The sequence below is a fragment of the Lepisosteus oculatus genome, chromosome 2 (genome assembly GCF_040954835.1).
Source record: "Lepisosteus oculatus isolate fLepOcu1 chromosome 2, fLepOcu1.hap2, whole genome shotgun sequence".
Taxonomy (NCBI): domain Eukaryota; kingdom Metazoa; phylum Chordata; class Actinopteri; order Semionotiformes; family Lepisosteidae; genus Lepisosteus; species Lepisosteus oculatus.
In genome coordinates, this window is record NC_090697.1 from 2,809,181 (window position 1) to 2,827,379 (window position 18,199).

General features: G+C 40.5%; 1 protein-coding gene across 19 annotated transcripts in view; it reads left to right on the plus strand.

Annotated features, from left to right (window-relative positions):
• epb41l2 (erythrocyte membrane protein band 4.1 like 2) overlaps window positions 1–18,199 on the plus strand; it is a 106,378-nt gene that overhangs the window by 79,610 nt on the left and 8,569 nt on the right. For 5 of the 19 annotated variants that reach the window (XM_015359020.2, XM_069195884.1, XM_069195888.1 and 2 more), the window contains 11 exons: window positions 1,536–1,708; window positions 5,818–5,951; window positions 7,314–7,958; window positions 8,837–8,896; window positions 9,666–9,728; window positions 11,720–11,866; window positions 13,483–13,557; window positions 15,076–15,129; window positions 15,372–15,902; window positions 16,897–17,025; window positions 17,740–17,859. In XM_015359020.2, coding sequence (XP_015214506.2) covers window positions 1,536–1,708; window positions 5,818–5,951; window positions 7,314–7,958; window positions 8,837–8,896; window positions 9,666–9,728; window positions 11,720–11,866; window positions 13,483–13,557; window positions 15,076–15,129; window positions 15,372–15,902; window positions 16,897–17,025; window positions 17,740–17,859 — 2,131 coding nt within the window. The remainder of the gene's footprint in view (window positions 1–1,535; window positions 1,709–5,817; window positions 5,952–7,313; window positions 7,959–8,836; window positions 8,897–9,665; window positions 9,729–11,719; window positions 11,867–13,482; window positions 13,558–15,075; window positions 15,130–15,371; window positions 15,903–16,896; window positions 17,026–17,739; window positions 17,860–18,199) is intronic. The other 14 variants (XM_069195877.1, XM_069195904.1, XM_015359027.2 and 11 more) reach the window with 14 other exon arrangements.

Here is an 18,199-nt window from a genome sequence, read left to right on the forward strand (position 1 = left end):
CCTAGTTGTGTTTATAATTATGCTTTTGTCTGTTAAGTATTGTAATAAAATACCTCATATCAAGTACAAATTGGGATAAAGCGTTCATTAAATATTGATTCACACTAGATGGGAAACAAATTTTGTGACAGATTCTACACCAAAGACTATCCTCTCTGTGTGTTTTTTATGATAACATCATGAGATGTTAAATAATTTTATATTAAATTTATATTATTATAAATAGCTTATTAATAGGCCCTTATCCACACACACCCTTCACTCCATCAGTTCGTATTTTCTGTGTGAAAGGAAAAATTGAGTTGCTTTTCAGATGTTTTCCAGCAAATATATTTAATACATTCTTCAAATTCCTTTGGTTTGTAGAGATCATATCCATAGATATGTTATGAATGTCCCCAAAATATATATTTTGCAAATTATAAAAGGTATTTTGCAAGCCGACTAAACTTTTAACTAATTTTTAGATTAAACTAATGCATGACCTAGTTGCTGATATTCTATAAAAATAAACAGCAAATTATTAGGTGCTTCATACATTTGGTTATTTTTTTTCTTATTATTGAATGTGTACAGTGTAAACCTCTTTGAGAACTGTATATCAAGCAGTTTCACAAACTTACAAGTTTGTAAGGGACTGATAAAACATTGATTTAATTTTAATGTAGCTTCACTGCTGATAACCATGTTCTTGCTCCCCTATCAACCTCTAACACCCTTCCTTCTGATTATGAAGCAGTTGCTAGGTTATAGAGTTGACTTCTTCCATCTGTACCTCACTTTGACCCACGTACAAGCGATAGCTTTTTTGGGGGGCAAAATGTAAGCGCTATGGCTGTTGGTGTTACATTAGTGGCCTTCTATGAAGCAATGCTGCATAGCTTGTAACCCAGAAAAAAAAACATCTGGAGAGAGGAATTTTGAATCTGTGCCACCGGCGTCTCAGCCTGGCCCCACCCTCTGCTGAGCTGTGGTGCATACAGCAGCTGTGGGAAGGCTTCTCTCCCCTGGAATGCCGTAGTGTGAACTGGGCCTTGGGAAAGGCATGATATGCATCCTGATTATGTTGCTGTGGGTGAGTCAGTAGGTAGAGCCTGCAATACTGGAAGTCTTCAGGTTCAGGGTGTGCTTCGGGATACAGTCTCTTGTGCTCCAGAGAGGTGGAGGAGCCTTCGGCTCTTCAAGCCCCCACCTCTGATGACATCTCATCTGAAGTGCAGCTGTTAGAGAGAGTACCTCACAACTGTGGAAAGAAAGGACGTAATTTCTAGCACATTCCAGACCTGATTATACTCTGGGGTACAAGCATATGTGCAAAGACTGAGACACTGCACTGGAAACTGGGTTGTTTATCAGAGTACTAGGTTATAATGTGACAACCATCCTGAGGCAGTGTTTCTTTACTACTGACTTGAATACTCAACATTGTAGAACATTTAAGATATGTTGCACTTAAAGGAACATGATTAAATGTGTCTTTTTTTTATACTTATTAAGCTCTTAACGTTTGTGTGTTATGTTTTGGGGTGTTAAAGGTTGGTAGCACCTGAGCAGCCGCCAAAAGCCAAATTCCTCACGCTGGGCTCCAAATTCCGGTACAGTGGGCGCACCCAGGCTCAGACCCGGCAGGCCAGCACGCTCATCGACAGGCCAGCCCCCTATTTTGAGAGGACCTCCAGTAAACGGGTGTCTAGGAGTCTTGATGGAGGTAAGAAAGTTCGAAGTGGGTGAACTGGACACGAGCTCTCCTACTGCACATGCATTGAGGTGTAGGGTGGGTGTGTTCTCAAAGTGTTAAAAAGTTTAGTCTTAGAGGAACTGGGATTTGTTTATTTGTGACTGTTGGCCAACGTACAGAAATCCTGGTGATTTTTAACCTGTTCGTAGTTAGATACAACTAGATTATTATTTTTAAATATCTGGGAGAAATGAGACAGATACAGACTTTAAAAAAATACTTCAGCTCTGTAAACCATGCAGGTTTCTTTTCTGGTGTCATATTTGTAAAAAAAAAAAGTTACTAATACACTTCACAATTATGTCATGATTTAAGAGCAGTGACCCTATGCAATGAGCAGTGCCAGTTCTTCCTAAACAATGGCTGAACCTGTGAGGGCAGAAGACTTTCAACATCTTGAGATACAGTATCAGCGTGGGTAGCATCTAACTGGAGCCCCAGTGCCTCTCATTAACCACGAGGCATCAGCCTAAGGTGTTCAAGATTTAAAAAGACAAAAACACAAGAAATAAAAATCATCGTCTCCAGGTATCGTCAGTTTCGAAATGAAAAAAAAAATCTATTATCTGTAATCGTTAGCAGTGACAATCTGAATTGGACCTAATATAAATTAAGAGAGAAAATCATTGTTTGCAAATAATTGTTTAGCTTTTGCAAAGTGTGCTTAAGCTTTACGTATTGATTCTATCTTAAGTAAGCTGGAGCTCAGTAACCAGAGCTTTATCACAGCCATTGGACTTCCTTTTGAGACTGGAATTAAACAGTGGTTTCAAGGCCTGCAGCCAGCTCCTGCAGCTGGTTAGAATTTGGGTGGATATGCACAACAGTGTGTAACTACTGAGGGTAATTTTATGGCGAATATTTTGTAATCTTGTTTTAATGTTTATTCTTGACAATGTGCTGTTTATGGTATTTCAAAGTTGCTTTGGTCAAAGGAGCCTGTTGCTGCAGTACACAGTTTGGGGTATAAATTATTATCTGACTAACAATGTTTTCAGCCGCCTGGATCAGCCCTCAGGAGGAAGGCAGTGGGACCTTATTAAATCGCACATCAGCTCTTGAGGGAAAAGGCTTGCCGTTTATGTAAGTCAGCAGAGGACGCTTGAGGACTGTTCTGGAGAAGGTCAAGAGAGACAAGAGAGAGGAGTTACTAGACGGATGGATGGCACACGTGGTTTTTAGGACTTCCTTAAGTCTGATTTTATACGTGCTCCTCCTGGCACACCTGGCTTTCATTTTCACCTCTCAGTCCAAGCCTCTTCAGAAAACAGGACAGAAAGTGACGTGTTCACTTGGACTCGTGCTGTTCTGGGGGAGACGTCTGCTATTCTGACAGGACACGTGTGCTGAATGGGAACCACACCCAGAATATTTGGTAACATTTAGAAACGGGATTTGCATCAAATCTGGTGCCAGAATTTTATGATCCCAGATATTCCCTCTGTTTCTGACAGCCTTTAAAATGTTATGACTTTGCATTGGGTCCTTTTTTCTTGTTTTTGTATTTCCTTAAATTCCTGCTTTGCCTCAGTAGCAAACAATTCTAAAATTCATACCCGTCCTCAAAGTTTGTGATCAGGGGACATGATCCATTTCAGCAATAGAGACTGTAAATGTGTGTTTTAGTACTGCAGCCAAGGTGTGTTATATAATTTCACACTTGGAAAGGTCTTCGTGTTGGCAAAAATCAAGCAAGGCTTTTCTGTTTCTTTTTGTTTCTCCTCTGCCCTTTCACTGGCTTCTTTCATCAGTAAATTTAATATTGAGAGGTGATTTACATGCTATGCTCTGTGCAAGGCCTGTACAAAAATTACATTGACATCAGTTTTATTTTTTTTTATTTAAGTCCAGATTGGTAATTTATGCAAACATGTTTTAGTTGTAATTCAGAAAACATCTTTTCATTTCTCGCAAACAAAATCTCAGGGGCACTTTACCATTCCTCCCTACTGACAAAACCTAGCAGAGCAGACAGATATTGGTTTTGCCTGTGCTCATCCTTTAGTACTAGCTGTAATGGTTTTAGAGGTGGTGGTAATGGATTTTTTTCCCCAAACAGACTTCATCTCATCAATTTATTATGGTGTGTAGCTAAGCTTTCGATGGCCTCAAAGGCAAATGACATCTGGTTCTGCTGTCATACTGCGGCGTCAGTCTTGTGATCTCATGACATAAAGCTTATTGTATATCCAGCACAGATAGAGTTACAGCAGTGAATCGCAGAGCAGTCTGGCTTGTGAGCTGCCCGTGGGCTCCGGGCCTGAGCTTCAGGAAGAGCCTTCTGCTAATGGATACTGTCCCTCGTAGGAGCCAGTGTCATAGCAGCAATCCGTTTTCACAGATTTCAGATTTCTTTCTTTCAACTCTGCTTTCACTTTTGTTCAGCACCCTCATAGCGTTTAGCTGACTTTTATGAATTACTGCAATGTAGTAATACAGTGTTGTGTCTGTTTACCTTTGTTTTGTGTTGTTTAAAGACAATCTGTCCACAGCTGTGCTGGACAAAGTTATGTTCTTTGACGTCTTTAAACCAGGCCTACTGAAGATCTAGGGTCTAGGGTTATAGGGTTATAGGGTCTAGGGTTTATTTGCTCATTAAGCAATGATATTTTATTGTTTTAATTATGCTTCCCAGAATAATACTATGCACACCTGGTCTGCTGCAGAATGTTTCATTCTGTTCACTCAATCAGATAAAAGAAGCTCCTGTATTTTTTGTTCCTTTGTCCAGTTCTAGAGAGTTGAGAAAAAAAAACCTTCCCAGTACTTGCCAGTGATGAGACATACTCCATGATTATGAGAAATGACCAATGATTGATCATTGGATTAGAGCAGTAATTCTTTTAAGTGGGGAGTAATACAATAACTTCATCTTGAGAAAAAGGAGTCAGTGTGCTTTTTGCCATCATAAGAAGTCTGTGTTGCAGCTCCACCTAGTGGACTTCTACTGCTTTGCAAATGGAGGGTTTAATTGTCTCCCAGTCATTTCTGAAGTTCTAACTCAGGATGTTATTCTCATGGTGTGAACGTTATAGTACCATATTGTTAAATTAACATCATTACCAGTTACTGATTTGGGGGGAGAACATCAGTATGGAATGGCTTCCTTTACAATTCAAAAATTAAATTTACATCAACATTTTCTGAGAAATGCTCACAAGCTTTCAACAACAAAATCATATTTTTCCTGGCATTTCGGTTGTATACAGTGAATTTTAGTTTCTGATAATGCAGAAAATGAGGGAGACAGGTTAAGACGATAAATCAAACTAATTCAAATTACATCTCTAATCCATTTTAGACTGGGTTTAACCGCTGCTGAAACTGCTGAAATACCTTGATAGGACTTCTGCTTGATAAAATGTTTTAGCATATGTGCTAAATTGTATGGATTAAGTACTTGTAGTATTTTCTCACTAAACCCTATCTGGATAAATACTTTTTTACACAATTTCTGCTCTAGTCGTTTCTGCAGTAGTTTTAGAAATCGGGTTTTAAATACCTTGCTTATGAATGCGACAGAAGTTTCTCTTATAAGCAAGTTTATGAGCTGTGACCATTTTGTGTGTACAGTATTAGATTGGGATCACCTAAGAGCTTCCGATTTCCAGTGTCTTCTAGTGTTGTTTTCATTGTGTAGTTTACATGTGCGTTGTTAATTAAATGGCAGAGTACATTGTCCAGTTACAGATTTTCTAATTTTGCAAAATACATAAATATGTATTGCGTATGTATTTATGAAATTTTCAGCATCAGGAAAGTTATTGCAGTGCCCCCGTGTCATTGATTTCAGAAACTGTTTTTTTCTGGGATAATACCCATTCTGTGTAAATAGTAAGTATTTGAAATTGTATACGCCAACCCAGCACCTGACATATGGTATGTTCAAAATTCGTGGTTTACTTCAGCAGAAATCGTTTCTAGAGCACACTGTTTTCTTTTAAAGAGCTGGGAATGATTTCCTTCTCCAGCTGACTAAGTGGGATGATTCTGATCCAGTGTGGGATTAGAGCCGGGACCGAAGTGCTTTACTATCCGGCCTTGCGGGATTGTAATGCAGCGTCTCCTTGACTCTTCAGCCCCTGTGGTCAACATCGCTGACCAGAGCCTGCCGCCTGATGCCGCTGGGAAGGCAGACGGCGTGGCAGGCAGGGAGAGTGGAGATGCCGGGACACTCCCCAGAACAGCCCTGGAGCTGTCCCAGGAGTCCAAGGTAAGGTGGGCCGGATCCTGTTCGGCGTCCTGGGGGCCGCTGTGGAGGACGAAGGGCAGTGTTCTTGACCACAGCAAAATGCCACTGAGCTCCTGCACAAGCTGCAAATGTGCAGCATTGCACAGGCATTTCAGTAATGTTCCGTTTGTGATTGTGCTTGCAAATAATGTTTTTGTCTTTCTTCAGCAGCTGATAGTTTAAAAACGTACTTTTCGGTATGAGATGTACTGTATATATCCTGAGATATATTTATCCAAATATTCTAAAGATTTCCATAATAAAGCATTGGGTGGAAAGAGACTTGTTTTCTTTTCGATACTCAGTCAGTCCAGGTTAATCTTTTGTAGTGCTGCAGCCTTTGTGTTTTTGCTCTCCTTTAAGCCAATATTTCACTGACAAAGTGCACCTGGGTACTTAATTCATTGGTTGATAATTTCAATTTTGATATGCTTATTTCAGTTTACAAACAAAGAACTCCTTGTCTAAGCAAATATAGGAATGTGATTTAGTACTAGGGAGTTATAGCTGAAACATGTCTAAAGAAGTCTCCTGTGCTTAAAAGCTAAACTCCTGCTACAATATGTCTTTATGAACTGGACACACTGAACAGTTTTATTTAGTAAACAGTAAGACAGTGTTGAGCTTGACTTTAGTTTTTGTTGTGAATGAATTATTCCACAAAGCATTTCTTTTTTTTTATCAAAGACTGTTTTTAGTGTCATATAATTTGGTATCAAAGACTGTATTCAGCATCTTCTCTTGCTATTGGAGCAATTGGGGACCTAGTCATGGTTGTTGTGAGCTTTTTGAACACATGAATGCAAGACTTGATAGCTGTTTGTCTTTTTTCATACTTTTGAACAGGTTTGACAAGTGTATTAATCTTTAAATCCATAGGAAGTTCCTTTCACAGTCAGTTGAACACTGTTAATGCTCAGATTTAATAATATCTTGAATTTCATGTGCCGGTAATTAAAATTATGAAATCTTACTTGCTTCCAGTTCTTAAAAGCCATTTCAGTTTTTGTTCCGGCTCACTGGATCTCTTTCTACTCACCAGTCAGGATGAATGTAACTACCTTTGAAAATGCCAGGGGGGGGGTCTAGACTGTGCTCGTATCCCACCCCAGTGCTAATATGCACTTGTTTTTCCCCTTTACTGCAATGCTTTTAGTCTCGCCTGCTTCCATTTGTTGAATCTGCTGCACTTCCTGACTTGAGATGCTCGACAGACTAATCTTCTGTTTCTTTTTTTTCCTTTCTTTTTCCGCGCACTCTTTCTGTACGATTTGTCATGCACATTATTGTTTTTACTTTGCAATTTTATCCGGCCTGGGGTGGGGGGTGTTGGTTTCTGTTTAGTCACTACACATGTGCCCTCTCTCGCCAACTGGCTCCATTGCATCCCTTTCCATGAACCTGGATACCATCTCTGAGCTGGACGTCCTGTCTGACATCTCGGAGGACGACCCCTTGTCATTTGGAGAACTGGACCAGGAGCACCCTGGTGTTCCCACTCCCAGTTCGGACGAGCATGCCGAGAGCATGGCCACACCAGAGCATGAGAATGTCACAACACGTTCCCTGCCAGACGTCCCCATTTGCAACCACGACATTCCCCCCGCAAGCACAGACTTGGCAGAAGGAAGCATTACCTCTGTGGAGATAAAATCTGAATTTCACTTCTCGTTCTTTGGCTTGTGCAAAAGCCTCAGATTGCCCTCGCTGCTGGATGAGGATGGGTATATCTGTTTCCCCTCTCTGCCCGAAGATTGTGCCTCTTTCATGCCCCCTGGCCTTCAGCCCTACCTCCCCATCACCTCGCCCTCCCTCATTCCCTCCTTCTTTCTCATTTTCGCCCTGCTTCTCTCTGCATCCCAGTCCCTCCCCTTCTCCCTCACCCTCTCCCTTCCTCTCGCTCTGTCCCTTTGCTACCTGGAGCCTAAGGCGCCCTCTTTTAGCGCCCCTTGTGACTTTGACCTGATTGACAAACCAGAGCAAGAGGAGGTGTGTAACCCTGCTGCTTGATTGTTGCAATTCATGCTTTTTCCGTCCATTTTCTGTTTTATTTTTCTTAAGCCTTGCAAGATTTTCTGTGTAAAATAGAAGAATAGGACTGATTGAAACACCAGCTTGAAGGCGGTGAAATCACAAATTCCAGTTTTGTTAATAAATTCAGTTCAGTTTATTTTTATATAGCGCCTTTCACAAGAAGGTTGCCCCAAGGCGCTTATATTCAGTTTGTTGGAAATAAACATTAAGGCCGAAAATAAGTGCGTTATATAAAAAATAAAGGCAATCTTATACAAAATAAAAGCACTTCGCTCTACAAAATTCAGGAAACTGTAGTCTAGCTCCTAATAAGTACATTGTATTGTATGTGAAGTGGTGTTGCTTTCATTTTAAAAAGGAGGTCAGTGCAATGTTATAGGATAATTATACTGTCAGTGCTATTTGTATACTGTTGTTTATACTGCTTTGTTATCTTCGGAAAAACTCCTTTCAAATATAAGGTAGTTCTAGTCTTAGTGCAGTAGTCTACAAATATAAGGCACATTTAAAAAAGCCCCTTTAACATCTGCAGTAAATGCAGAGGTTCCAGAAGAGCTGCTTTGCAAATTTGCTCTCGGAACATCTTATAAATCAGTGACCATAATTATTTGAGTTTGTCGAAATGCACAGAAAAAAACGGAGTGCAAGATCTTCAAGACCAGCATTCCCTTGTCGTGTCTTCTCATTGAGCGCTGTTAATCACTGCCTGCGAACCACAGAGGGGATGGTGCTTTCTCCACCACATTGTTTGTAGTGCTGCTTAGAATGAAGCCTCCCATCTTCCATTTCATCTTTTTGCAAACGCTCCTTCAACCATTTCTACAACGGTATAGGTGGAAGGAGAGCAGGTGGATGGCGCGACAGCACCAGCTACAGAGGCGGGAGCGGCTGAGGTCTGTGAAGGAAGTGCACATTCTGTGGTTCCTCGTTTCCTGCTTCTGAAATCACTTGGTCATGCTTTAGATACTAGAATGGCCTGCTGCGCTAAGGTGTGCTGTCTTTCGTGGGCTCTGTGGGTAACCTGACACAGCTGGAAGGAGAAGAAGGAAACTCGCAGCAGCTGGAGGTGGATGGCTTGTTTGTAGGATTCCTGGGCGTTTTCCTTGCTGCAGCTTCTCTTTGTGTTTGGGCAGGAAAAGTCAGCTGTGTGGTGCCAGTGGTGTACTTTTTGATTTTTTTTTTGTTCTGTTCTGCTTTATTGTAATGACCGGGGCATGCACTGTTTAGTAGCTGTCTAGTTACATACCACCAAAGCTAAATGGTCTTCAGCTTCTGGCTTTTTAACAGCCATAGTGGTCATTACTCATTTTTTCATTCACCTGCTACAATTCTAAATTTCAGCAGAACTCTGTTCCGTACAGTACAGCGTTTCTGTCAGTGTCTCATATTGCCCATTTCAACTAAATTGGCTGTTGGGTCTCCTTTTATATAGTTACCTTAAAGTGTATGCTGAAGGTGAACACTGATCATTTCTAAACACAGTGTTTTGAGGTGTTATGTAGTTAGAAGCTATTTAAAAAGCTTGTTTTTGTTAAAAAAAAAACAAGTTCTTTTTTTTGTGCCCTCAGTGGTTTTGACATTCCTTTGATTGGTGTTTTTTTTATTTCTGGACTGTCTGCTTTTTGCATTTTGCAAATGTCTTATTTCATTTTGATTCCACAGACGAAGTCATTGAGAGTAAAGGGGGAAAATATATATGTCAGACATAGCAATTTAATGTTGGAGGTTGGTATAAAACAGCTGTTTCTTGCTCCTGTCCTGGGCTGCTGCTCCTCAAGACTGCTTTTCACTCACAGGCTCTGTCTGTGGACACTGTGCATGATTTGCATGGGGATCCTGAGTGCATGTGAATCTTCCAGTACCGGCATACTTGCCTTCATACAGTATTCACTGTGAATCACCTGCTTATGTTGTTCTTTTTATTGGGAGAGGGGATGTTATTGTTCCAAGGTTTTGTTTAGGCAGCCACAATCAGATGCAGATTTCTGATTTATCTGGTAAACGTGTTCATAACCAGACTAATCTTTTCCTAAATAAAGGAGGACTGCTGCTTTGGTAGCTTTCTTATTAATATCACAAGCTTAATACAGTATTTATGATATGGTAACAAACTAAGCTCACTTAGATGTTTTCTAACTATGTACATAAAAAATTAAATGGTCAGTAGATTACAAAAATCCTGTGATGAAGAGTATGATGAAGGGCAATGGTAACTAGGCGTACACTGTAACAACATTCACAGATGTCTTCTTAGCACTTAATCTGCTAGCTTAAACATTATAAGGTGAAGAGGACAGGATGTCAGATGACATCGCTTTTGGGAAAATGTTGTCAAATGTAAGAGAATAAGAAGACCAAACTTTGAAAATGATATTCAGTCCGTGATGCTCAAGATTGTAGAGTTACTTGTGTGGAAACCCTCTGATATGACGAGGTCCACTTGCTGAATCTGTGGATGGTGAGCCTGGTGTCGGCTCCAGCGGGGTCCAAAGGTGTTGTGCCTGCAAGAGGCTTGAGGCGCTCTGATCTTGCAAAGGATTTTTGGACACAGTCAAGCACCAGGCCGTTGCTACAGAGTTAAAGCTAAACGTCATGAGTCCACAGCATGACCGTGACCTGAATACCAACTGGATGCTAGCAGCTGTTTGCTGTCCATGCAGCTTGGACCTTGGAGCACTGGGGAATACTGTTCCTTGAACAAAAAGCCCAAACGACAATTTGGAGAACCTTGCACTACATGTGAAAAATTCATTTAACATGAATGACGACAACACTATGTCCTCCGCCGCCTCCCCATATACGAACAATAATTGAAAAGCACTAAAATCCAAGCCATTCCCCTGGATTCAGTCTTTGCTGCATTGAAGTATGGGTCTTTGGAAGACACACTATGGTACTGGTCTGAATTGTATTATTATACAGACGCAATGTTTATTCAACGTTTTGACCTGGCGTCCTTGCAACTCTGGTGATTCTGCAGCTCAGAACTGAGGTGAGAGAAGAAGGAGGAGGATCCCCGGTGATCCTGTGATCATTTTGACAAAGCACACATTGTGCCTCATGTCTCAGGATGCGACGTCCTATGTAGAGGAGCTCTTTCATCATTTCATTTAGTTCTTTATTGACTGAATGAATGACAATCAAATTTTGAAAAATATGCAAGGTATTGTTACGTTTCATTATATTTACTTGACCATTTAATTTTTTGTGTATATTTCTGCACATTGAGACAAAGAGCAGAAGCGCTAAATATGCCACGACTCACTGAAATAAAACATGTACGTTTCACAGAATACAAACCAAAGGTTTCCAAATACAGTTCATTGTAAATAGAAAATTCAGAATTCCAATAAGTTTCTATCCAGAAATAAGATATATACATTTCTAAATACTAATGGTTTTGAAATACTTAAAAATACATTATATTTTGCATTGAAGTGGCAGTACTGCACTATCTATAGCACAATTGTGCCATCTACTGATTGTATCAGGAGCCTCAATTAGGTACACTCATAATAGTTCTTGTTGCTGTAGGTCAACTAAATATTTTTTAGCGTGAATATTTTTGCTATGACGATAGTCGTATTTTCTCTTTATTGTTCAGCTGTCAGTGAGACTTGGCATATTTTATTTTTCCTTTTTATTTAAAAAATGTAATGTCCTTGTTATTCGTTGTCCCATTTTGTTTCCCTGCTGACCCTGTCCCCTACTGCTAGGACCTGGATAAGACCCAGGAGGATGTTTTGAAACATCAGGCTAGTATTAGTGAATTAAAGCGCTCTTTTATGGAATCCTCACCTGAGCCACGCCCAAATCAGTGGGAAAAGCGTCTTACTGCAACCTTGCCTCTGCAGACACAAGGGGTATGTGTCCAATCCGCCTGCGTGCTGGGGGCGTTCCGGTTTTCTCACGGCATGAAGGAAAGGGGGTTTTCCTCTCAGGTGGCAGATGGGATCCTCCTCTCTCCATCACACTAATATAATTAACGTGTAACATTTCACTCACCACACTTACACATACTGTAGATCAGTTGGACTCAGCAGTGCAGTCACGAACTTGCTCTGGAACAGCTTGAAAAGATCGCCGGTCGTTGTACTTTACCCCAGGTGTCATAGCAGTGCTGCTTTCAGCCAGCAGCTCATCATCCAGCACTGCTAGTTGTCATGAAGGGCTGGATGAGGTATTGTCTCTGACCAGCAAAGAGCTGCACTGTTGTAGAGTGACTTTATAAATACATCTTTAGATAAAATATGAAAACGGGATGACCTTCCTCGTATCCTTGATGGTAAGAACACAGAGCTTAATAACCTTAAAATGGTCATATTCCCCTCATTTCTACTTAATTATATGTAACTCTTTAGCATAATTGTCTGAGATGCTACACATTCAAATCTACTGTAGTACAGAGATTTGTTGGACTCTTAAGTTGCTTTTTGTATAATTTCATTCTATCTACTTTTCTTTGATTTAGATGTTCTCTTTGTGCAAGACTTAGGATTTCTGTTTCTGTTTTGTTGCAATTGGGTGTGTGTATATATATATATGCAGTTTACATACTCGTGTATATACAGTACATGGAGATAGCACTTTGTTTACTTACCTGATGAGTGTGGGAAGCTGAATTTCCAGATTTGTAAGAAGAGAAATCATTGAACTAGGGTACCTTGGATCTTCTGGGTTATTTATGAAGGTGTTTCCAGTCATCTGTATCTGTGTGCTTGACATGCATTTTGATTACCTGTGTTTTTATATAGTTTAATTCCTGTGTTCTGGTATCATCATTTGACTTCTGTATTTCACACCCATGAAAAGTCAGGAATAATGATTAAGCTAAAACTTGGAAGATGGCAAGTGTCTTAGCATTTTGGTTTACTGTACATGTTTCTGTCCCGCTGCCTCAAGTCCATGTTCTTCATTTCTAAGCCTTTCTGAAATGTTATACTTCAGTGGTTTTTAAGCCCATGTCCACGACCTTGTTTTATGCTTAATATTTTAATGTTATCTGTCACTCTCAAATCATTATAAAATAATTGTGTTTGGTTTTTCTTTGCTGTGATAGTCATCTTTGATTTTATTTGGTCATGGTATAAAGCTGCATAAAAATGTGATTAGCTTAGTGGCATTAATGTCTATATACAGTACATTTTGCTTAATAAAATTACTTGCATTTAGTATGACAAAAGAGATCTCATCCCTTGAACTATTCCCGTAATTTTAAAATCCTACGCTTGAAATTGCAGATGTATAAAAATTGTTTTTTGCTGTATTATGGTTTTCGCATGTAGTGTGGTTCTTCATGGAAATAACTCGTGTTTTCTTTTCATAGGTGTCGTCTTGTCCCTGCCTTGCCTTAACTCTTGATTCTTTACTTCTCATTTTCTAACCTGTGTAGAGTTTAGAAGAGGAGATAACAACCATTTTATTAAGTAAAGAAAGCTTTTCTGCTGGTTTCACTGGTTTCTTCTCTTCTGCCACCAAGCGAACAACAGAGGGTGCTATTGTCATAGCTCCACCTGAGTCTCTTTCTCTCTGTCTGGCCACACAGCCTGCTGAGGTGCTTCCTTGTAAAACAGTTTGGTGTTTAAGTCAAACACTAACAGGCCTCATCTTCTGCTGTGCTGCCCCATAGCTCCATCTTGGATTACTGTTCTAAATTTATGCTCAGTCCATCATCATTAAATTAAGAATTGTAATACACTTGATAAATAATAATGAAATCCCTACACATATCGCTTTTCTGGACACTCCACTCAAAGTTCTTTACAAGTTTTGGGTACTCCCCTCCACCACCAACGTGTAGCCCCACCTGGATGGTGCGACAGCAGCCAAGGGCACCAGTAGTGCACCAGTATTTACAGTAGGCGATTGGAGGTATCTAAAGGAAAAGGGGGCTGAACTGTGAATTGATCTGTGGTTAGCGCCGCTGCCTCACAGCTCTTGAGTGCTCGGTTTAATTTTGGCTTTGGACTCCTCCTGCAGGCAGTTTTCATGTTATCTGGGCCGTTTCTTTGTGCCCCTTAAAACATGCTGGCTAGGTTAATTGGGGTCTCTAAATTCCGCAGCTTTACGGTAATGGATGGATAGGTGGATGCTAAGGAAAAGTACCTCTTCTCGTTACGTTCATATACAGATAACTCGCCATTTTACTATTAATCAATATGTAATCAGTGGTATATTTACCTTGAGGGCTCTCACTTTAAGAAAAATACATGATGCTTGTTCTACCAGACATGTTTATATTTCACCAGTATTTCAGAGGATCTTAGTGTCTTTTCGCTCCTGTTGTGGGGGAGCATTGTGTAGTGGTTAGTACCTGTATTCCCCCCTTTATGGCCTTGGGCTCTGGTCTCTTGACCGCTCTAGTTTGCTCAACTGGAAAAGAAGTGCAGTAGGAGAAGTGCAGTGGGTACCTCTCAATGGACAGTATCCAGGGGAGAGTCATGTTCTCTTAACACTGCAGAAAGACCAGAATCAGCTTCACTCTGATCACATACTAGACCCGAGTATATCCTATGCGTATACCTATTTACCTTTTGTAAAACCTTTGTAGCTAATCAAACTGTCTTACTGTAACAGACGGGTAGACTTTAAAGGGTTTTGCAAACAGTGCTGAATGTTATTTAATGGTTGACAATGTTTTTTGTGAAGCTAATTAGTATTACTCTTTCTCAGAAATTAATTCTCTGCTGCTTTTCATTGATTAAAGGACTGGCCATAAATTTAGGTTTAACATTTGTAATCAGTAAATCATTCTTTCATTATAACTGCTTGTGCTAATAACAGTTTTGGCTTCATTAGGCTTTTATTGTGCAGTTCATTGCTTTGTTTGTAATTTAAAATACTATAGGACTGTAAAGGGTTCTTTATACACTTTTGTGACAGTGCACGTAAAAGTGTGCATTTTTAAAAAGGTCATAGTCATTTGCTGTAGGGCAAGAGAAAAATATTTCTCATTTATTTCCATAGTATCCAGAGTATTATTCTGTGGGACCTGTACAGTGCTATAGTTGTGTCTCTTGATGATAGTAAAGTCTGAGTGACTGGTTCCTTTGGTTACTCTTATGTTCCACAGAAAACCCCAACAAGAGCAGATGGATCTCAGCCAGGCAGCAAAGACGTTACCGAGGTGGACTTGAGTTATAAGATCCATTTAGTATCGCACCATTTTCTACTACACATTTCGAGTTCATTTATTTCAGCATTCACGATTTCCTTTTTCCTTCTGTTTTACACCTTTCACAAAACACCACGTGTGATCCATTCACCATCTGTTTGTCTTTTTTTAATTTTCCCTTCTGTTTTTTTTGTTTTGCTTTCATCACGTATGTTTGCGTTTTCCATCCGTTTCTGTTTTGTTTCCCTGTGTAGAGCTCAGATGACAAACAGAAACCAGAGACGTGCGAGCAGGCAGAGGTTGAGATAGAAGAGACGGTAGTCATTGAAGAGATCAGGAGAACCCCCAAAGTTAAAACGGGAGCTCAGGCCGCCGTTAGCCCAGAGATTGGCGACTCTTCAGTGAAGCAGGAGAAGGAGGAGAGGAGGGCTAGCACATCCTCGGGCAGCCACAGCGAAAGCGAGGACGAAGCGGAGTACCATCCTGAAGTGACTGGCGTGTCCCCGGACCAGGTCAAAGCAGGACCAGAGGAGAAGGGCTCCCAGCAGGAGAGCGTGCATGCGGCAGAGACGCCAGCAGGCGAAGTCGCAGTACCCCTCTCTTCTTCAGACGCTGCGGTGGAGGAAGATGTCGAAGAGCCGAAAGATCAGGAACATGAAGAGGAGGATGGCCGAACGGAGACAGAGGAGCTGCCCGAAGCAGCGACGGTGGAGGAGCCCAGAGTAAACGGAGACATGTTTCACGGTGAAACTGAGCACATTCCGCAGGTTATCTGTTGCTCGGAGGTAAATTCCGGCTCGCCGAGGTTTTCTTGACCTGGACTCATTTTGGTGCCACCTGCCGCTTTCTCATGCTGTCTTCCCATTCCTGCTGTTGCTGAAAACCTAAGAGCGAATGAGTGGGGATTGAAGCCCTGTTCTTTTTCACAGTGGGTTGCTTGACAAAAAAACGCCGTTACCTCCCCATGCAGAAACATGCTGGTCATGCAGCACAAGCTCTGCCTGCTTCGGTCTTGGTTTCTGGCTGCCTCTCTTAAACTGAAGCAGCCCTTGTCAGTTGAAATATTTCATTCTTTCATTAAATTTTAGTTGCATTTTACAACTTGATTATTCACTTATTTTTTATGATTTATTTCCGTGTCCCAGTCTTGGTCCATGTGAATGTGTTTTGTGTTGTTTAGTGGAAGCGTGATGTGTTCTTGTCTGTCGAATGTGGTTTGCTACGAGAAGTCTATGCATGTGTAGCTCACTGTGTGAAAGCCGATGTAATTGTTTCCCCTGTCTAAAATGCTCCTTTTAAGTTTTTAACCCTCATAATTCGGTTGAACACAAGAAACAATCTTGACCTTCCGATAACTCATTTGGTAGAGAAACAACATCTAGTAATTATTGTACTGATCATTTATGTTGGCTTTTTTTTAAAGTATTTATTGTGACTGATCCTGTAGCTTTAAAAATATGTTGAATCCTTTGGAATTTGGAAGTTTTTTTAACACTTAATAGTTTTTTTGTACATTTTTCTTGTAAACTCTGTATCTGCTGTCTCCTACTGGTTAAACCATCTGTTTACTTACTGATAGTGTTAACCGAATGTCCCCTTTCACTGCCCAATCTTTTACTTTTGTGGGTTGTACTGAGATCATTTGTCACTTGTGAGAACGGAGCTTTTTAGCCTTTGTAGGGATGGCACTGTGCTTGTATTCATGGCATGCGTGTGGATTAGCTGGCCAACAAAGACTGTAGTGTTTGTTTTGTTCATTGCCTTGATCTCCATTTGCAGCCTCCTGTGGTAAAGACTGAGATGGTGACCATCTCTGATGCCTTCGCTGCCCAGAAAATGGAAATATCAACAAAAGAAGTTCCTATAGTGCACACTGAGACTAAAACGATCACATATGAAGCTTCTCAGGTATAAATACATAAAAACGATATCATGACAAGTTAGTCATCTACATCAAAGGGCAATGTTTCCAAAAATGTCCAGACAGTTCAAAGTACTGTATATGGAAAGAGAGAGACTCTTTTGAGAGACTTCCTGAGAGATAATAATGAAACAATTCTCTGCCATATTTTTTGATTGGATTTCACCCAGTATCTTTACATACTTGTAAGCTATTGTGCACCTCCACAAGCATAGATTTGAATTATTGGAAAATAAGTACTTAGCTTTCCTTGCACACGTTAATACTATAATTTTCAGTTAAATAAAAGGATCAATGCAAGTTCAGTTTGTGAGAATAGAATATACAGTATGGAGCACATAATTACCAAACTTTCAAACTGACGTACAGTACAGCCTCTGTAATTGGTAAATGGGAGTTCGTTTAATTAGGGGTCCTTTAGCCTCACCATAAAGATGCTTCAGTGAAAGATGTGCATTGACCAGCTTTATTGTTACTGTATAAGAAAGCACAACTGTCCTTATGTAAACAGTTACGTCTCTTTAATTCACCTGTTTTGACTGCGGTAATCTTTACTTGCAAAGGATTGTCCGGCACCTATGTCATATTTTGTACTTTTTGTCCCCGAGAGTTCTTTCGTCTTTGGGCGTTCTTTGAATGTCCTAGTTCAGGAACAGCCTTGAGTGAAAGCATGAGAACTTGTAGTACCTTTTGTCTTGAAGCTGGATGGCGGTGGAGAAGGTGAACCTGGCATTCTCATGACTGCACAGACCATCACCTCTGAATCCCTCTGCACCACCACCACTACACACATTACCAAGGTAATGGTTCGGGAAGGGCAGGTAGGTGACGCACCACCTAGTATCATTGTGTTTGAGAAGTCAAGGGGCAGAGATGACCACGATTTCGAGAAGTTCTTTGTTTTACATTTGTTTTTTAGTTTTGCCCGTCTTCATTTTTGCTGTTCTTCCTTATTTCTTTTAAAAACGTTTTACCCATGGTTTCTCTTCTGTGTCTAGTATTATCTCGGGTTATTTCAAGCGGAATGTGGAGGTTATTTTAATTGGATGTAGGTTCTGTAATTGTCAAATATCAGTGTTGAGATTTGGCCTGCAGACACCATCTTTGGTATTGCAAGTAATCCCTTGGCAAACAAGATCTAACATCTTGAAATAGTCTAAC